Genomic DNA, 5,130 nt, shown 5'->3' with positions numbered 1-5,130 from the left:
GGGGGGAAAAAAGCAATAAAACTATTACTCTCCCTTGCACACACCATCTCCCCTACCAGCGCTGCGGCTTTTCTTATGGGTGTCCAATGAAGCATGCAGATCAGCGTTGAAATTAAAGAGGGATCTGTAATGAAACTCCCAGAGCCCCCTCCGTAAGAAAGTAACAAGAGCCCATAAATAAGAGACAGAGAACGAGATTATAAACGATTTAGACATGCAGGAAGTAGGAAGTAGGACGCACGACAAGAGCAGGAAGTCTTCTGGTGCTTTAATGACGTACCTGCGTTGGGGCTCCGCGGGGAGAGATGTTTGGTATTTGGGGAAGAAATGTCATGTAGCTGTCACGGAATATTAAAATGAAGGATGGTAATGTCTCAGTTGAAGGTACTGATCTTGCTCTTCAGTTTCAAATGTAAATCAAAGATAGGTTTAAGAGTTTTTTTCCCACTGAAATGGCTTGAAAATGGATTCTTACTGAATGATTTATGAGACAAACTCCTGGCACTATTTGAAGGTAGGAGGTAGGTCTGATCCTGCGATGTCAAAATGATATCAATTTTAGAAGCAGGGTCCTCCGTTTTATGATATCAAAAGATGAACTTAAGGTAATGACTTTTACTCTTCAAAAATAGATGGATACCCTTCAGGAAATGAACTCTTTAATTATATATATAAAAAAGCCTGCATATTCAGTTTGGAATGTGTGTAATGCATTTGAAGCATGTGCTGCCTGATTGAATGAGCAGGTGTCGCCCGTTAAGAGATGGAGGAGCAGATGGTGAACAGAATCAGACCGAAAAGGAAAAAAAATGCCGTGTTGGTTTCTCAAGTTTATTCGATCTGTGGTTATCAAAGACAATGCCCAAGAACATAATTTATGAAAAAAAAAAAAAGCCTTCATGATGGGGACTCTGAGTTTGATATGACATAGCATCATCATTTTTAAACATAGGCAAATTTTTCTTTATTTATTTTAAAACAGCAATGTTAAAAGTAAAAAAAACAAACAAACAGATGGACAGAAGAGACAGCAGAGAAAAGGACACTATCTCAGTGGAGTGCTTCTTTTGGTGAGCCTCAGGACGGCTCCTGTGTCTGTGGTGTGTGCGTGCACCATGAGTTCACCATACTCCACATAATCTTACCATTGTTCACTAGAGGTCACCAGCGGAGTGACTGGAGTTCACCATTGTTCTAAGTGCTAGGGGGGGCGCAGGACAATCCCCACTGTCACCGCCTGTCTCCCGCTGGCCACACAAACACTATTCAGTCGGGAGGAAAGCCGGAAATAAAAACACACACTGCTCACCAATAACCAGGCACCAGGTCGCGACATGGCCCCTTAGACTTAAACAGCACACACAGGCACACTTGATCACACACATCCATCCACGCACGCATACACGCTCACTGTACAGTATACAATGCACAAGCCCCATACACACAAAATTAAGACCGTTAAAAACACTTGATAAAAGCACAATATGGTATTTTAAAATTAATTGCACGTGTAGAGACAAAATGGCGGAAAGCACAGTGAGTGGAGCAGGAGGAGGAGGTGGGGGAATGGGGTAGCGGTGGGCATGGCAAGAAGAGGATACAGTACATTCAGTAAACAAAAAAACAGGAGAAAAAGAAAAAAGGCAAGATTAGAATCAAAACCACTGAAAAGAATTAAATAAAAATCAAAACACTTTTTTCCAGTTTGTCTTTTTTTTTTTTCAGTCATTGATTCAAAGCTAACTCTGGTGTGTGCCAGTCTTACAGTAGTCCCAGTCCTGTCTCCGGAAAGCGAGCTCGGTCAGTTGTGTGGATTTTAATTGTTTTCTTGCTTTATTTAAAATCAATGTTCAACGTCTACATCTCTACAGACCCGACGTCAGAGCATCGGGCAGGGGGAGTAGTGGTTGGGTGCAAGTCTCCATGACCTGACATATGCACAGGCATTTACACAAGTGCATACACACACGTTCGCGCACACATACACACACACACACGCTCTCACATAAACACACAGAGTGCATTCTCATTCCTATCACCCCTGGGTACAGGCTTTTTCTTTTCTTCTCAGCTTAGCGCACTAAGTACGCCTCTCTTCTTCTGTACAAAAGCAGCCTCCTTCCCTGGAATCGGAGTCTGCGTGTTTCTCCTCACTCCTTCTCTTTTATTTTTTTCATTTCTTCTTTTACTTCTTTTGAGAGTTGAGCAGTTTGTCAGCCTCGGGGTACGTCGGGTACTTCACGGTCTCGATTTTTTCTTTGACCTTGTAGGAAGGGTAGAGGCCGGTGCGGCCCAGTTTGCGATTGATGCCTTTGGAGTATCCGTCCCAGTGGTTGCCGGCCACGCCGATCACATCGCCAGGCTCCAGGGGAATGTCCTCGCTGTTGCGTGGTTGGTGGGGGTAGATGGCGATCTGGTTGTGGGCGTTTTGACCTCCAAAGTAGTAGATGTCATCCAGGGAGTAGAAGAAAGAGGAGGCATCTGGATGCAGCATCTGCATAATCTCATAGGCCACACGGCAGACCTGAGACAAAAGCAGAACCAGGGATTATTTTCATACTTAGATCTATAAATGCACATAAATACATTTGTCTTGATAAAAAGCTGAAGAGGAAAGAGAACAGCTCTGGTAGAGGGACAAAGGGACTTCTTACTGTAAGACATACACATTTCATTTCAGTCCTGGTAAAAGAGGGATAAAATGTGCTAAGCGACTCATTACAGTCAGATCCTTGAAGTGGACTAATAAGCCCAGAGTGTGAATAGGAATTATGTGGCTCACACATTATTTTTAGGGTTGGTTGGCAGGAAGCCCGTTCACTCCATGTTAAAGATGATCAGAATAATGGACGACAAATGCCATTGTAATGTTAAAGCCGTAATAAATGGGCTAATTGTTTTTTATGCTTTGAAACGTGAGGGAAAATGGGACAATGAGGTTGTTGACAATCACATGATTTCGATTTTCAGGATCTGGTTTGCCTTGTGACAAATTGGAAACATCAAGTGACAATTGTCTTTCCTAAAGCTCTAACAGGACATTTTAACAAAAAACATTTTGTCAGTTTGACCTGATTTTGTTTTCTAAACAACTGAACTCTCTCCATGAAAACTGAGTATGAAGGCCTTGGGATGAAAGCTCCAAAAATTGGAAACACTACGTGTTGCCTTAAGTTTTTTGTTTTGTCAAACCAATAATTCAGCTTTAACTGTATATTATGGGTATTCAGTAGCATGTTAAAGCGATAGTTTTTTTTTTTTTTTTTAAATGGGGTTGTATGAGCTACTTATACATAGTCAGTGTGTCAGTGTCAGTGTGTACCTCCAGTAGACGGCGGTCAGCACGCCTCCGGTTTGGAATAGCAGGTGGAAGTCCTGACACGGAAGCTAAGCAATGTACTGCTGTGGGTGGGAGCAGAAACAAAATGTATTTTGGCTACCTAAATAAGGTGGGCCATTTTTTTTTGTTGGCTAAAATACTTTTTGTTGCTTAGCTTCCATGCCGTGTCTGCTTCTCCAAAATGGGGGCGTGCCGACCACCATCTCCTGCAGGTAACAAACTGACTGTGGATAAGCACCTCATACAACCCCACATCAAAACCAAACTATCCCTTTAAGGAAGTCCGATAGGAACCGTTACATATGAATAAATCTATGCAACAACCCATGCCCCAACACAACAACGATAAATGCATGTTTTTTATATATATGAACACTATTTGTTTTATTTCACTTCCATGCTTTTTCATGCACACATTCATATTCTACTCAGCTCTCCATGTTTGATGTTTCATTAGAAAAAACATCAAAAGACCACATCCTGCCGTCTCTAAATGTGGACTGGGGAGAGCGGACTGACCTGTGAGGAGAAGGTGCAGACCAGGAAGTCGGTCTGAGACAGGAAGTGGATGTCCAGGATGACGCCTCTCAGCGAGTTCTCGGTGTAGCGGTTGTGAAGGCCTGCCGACCACGAGATTGAGTTGTCACTGATGAACTCATAGTCTGGATACCTGGAAGGGACAATAAGGCAGAGTGAGATAGTCGCAAGACAAATGAAGGGAAAAATGATTAGAGTTAGATAGTTATGGATAACGTACTCTCACATAGCGATTGTACACACTTCTCCACCCACCCCACAAACACTAACACCACACACACACACAACCACACACACACACGCACACACACTCCTGGACACTGACTTGGTCTTGGCTTCCTGCAGCAGGGACGGATCATCAGTAGCCAGGTAAACTCGTTTCTTGTCCACGTGGACACGTCTGGCCAGATGTTGGAACTGCTCCTCCACATGCAGCATGTACTCCTCGATGGGGTGGAAGGCTGCCTCCGTCCCCACTTTATCTGTCCTCCTCACATGGACTCTACATAAGGACAAAGAGAGACAGACAGGGTTACAGACTACTACCTTGCAACTACTGTTAATGATAAGCTTTTCATTATATTTCACTGCTTTTTTTTGTTTGGTTTAATATCATTTTTGATGGAAGTTGATGTGGAGTTTTGTACATTTAGTATTATCACAGTTGGGGGTACTCATGCCTTTACAATCACATACAGTGCAATATAATGCACCTATGCACTTAGTTGTGTTTGGATGGCAGGAGAACAATGGGTCTTACAAACTTAAACACAATTCCAAGGTAATGAAAATTAATGAAGCGCTGGTACACATCAAAACTTCATGAAGTCGGTGGCAGTTGGCGAGCTGAACCAAAACTGGTAGCCTCAATTTCACACCAGGGGTATTATTAGCGCTAGCATTCACAGAATTAAGCATCATTTCCCTTTAACATTCTACACTTGGCCTTACACCTGCTCCACCACTTCCTTTTTTAGACCATAAAACGTTTGTTTGTCCTGTAAAGCAAAACAGCTTTAGAACTACCAGTGTACACCAGTGTTTTAGGTACAACCTGCTTTAATGCTGAGACTTGCAATATACATATTTATATATATACACACGATTCTAAGCCTAAATTAGAAAATGAGATATTGAATGACAAGTGGAATCTTGTCTGCTTCCTCCAAATAAATTTCTGTGTTTAGACAAATTCAGCTTGGACAAAATGGAAAACTTCTCAGACACAAAAGATTTGCATTGTTGTATCACAC

At 42.3% G+C, this 5,130-nt stretch overlaps 1 protein-coding gene across 1 annotated transcript in view; it reads right to left on the bottom strand.

Annotated features, from left to right (window-relative positions):
- Positions 1–817: 817 nt before the first annotated feature.
- The window catches only part of fut8b (fucosyltransferase 8b (alpha (1,6) fucosyltransferase)), an 80,522-nt gene continuing 76,209 nt past the window's right edge, over positions 818–5,130 (bottom strand). The window contains 3 exon segments of the mRNA XM_035679147.1: positions 818–2,524; positions 3,860–4,010; positions 4,203–4,379. Coding sequence (XP_035535040.1) covers positions 2,186–2,524; positions 3,860–4,010; positions 4,203–4,379 — 667 coding nt within the window. The 3' untranslated portion in view covers positions 818–2,185.

This window comes from Morone saxatilis, unplaced genomic scaffold, assembly GCF_004916995.1.
Source record: "Morone saxatilis isolate NCDOM2014 unplaced genomic scaffold, NCSU_SB_2.0 Contig7, whole genome shotgun sequence".
NCBI lineage: Eukaryota > Metazoa > Chordata > Actinopteri > Moronidae > Morone > Morone saxatilis.
This window is presented reverse-complemented; position numbering and strand designations above follow the sequence as displayed.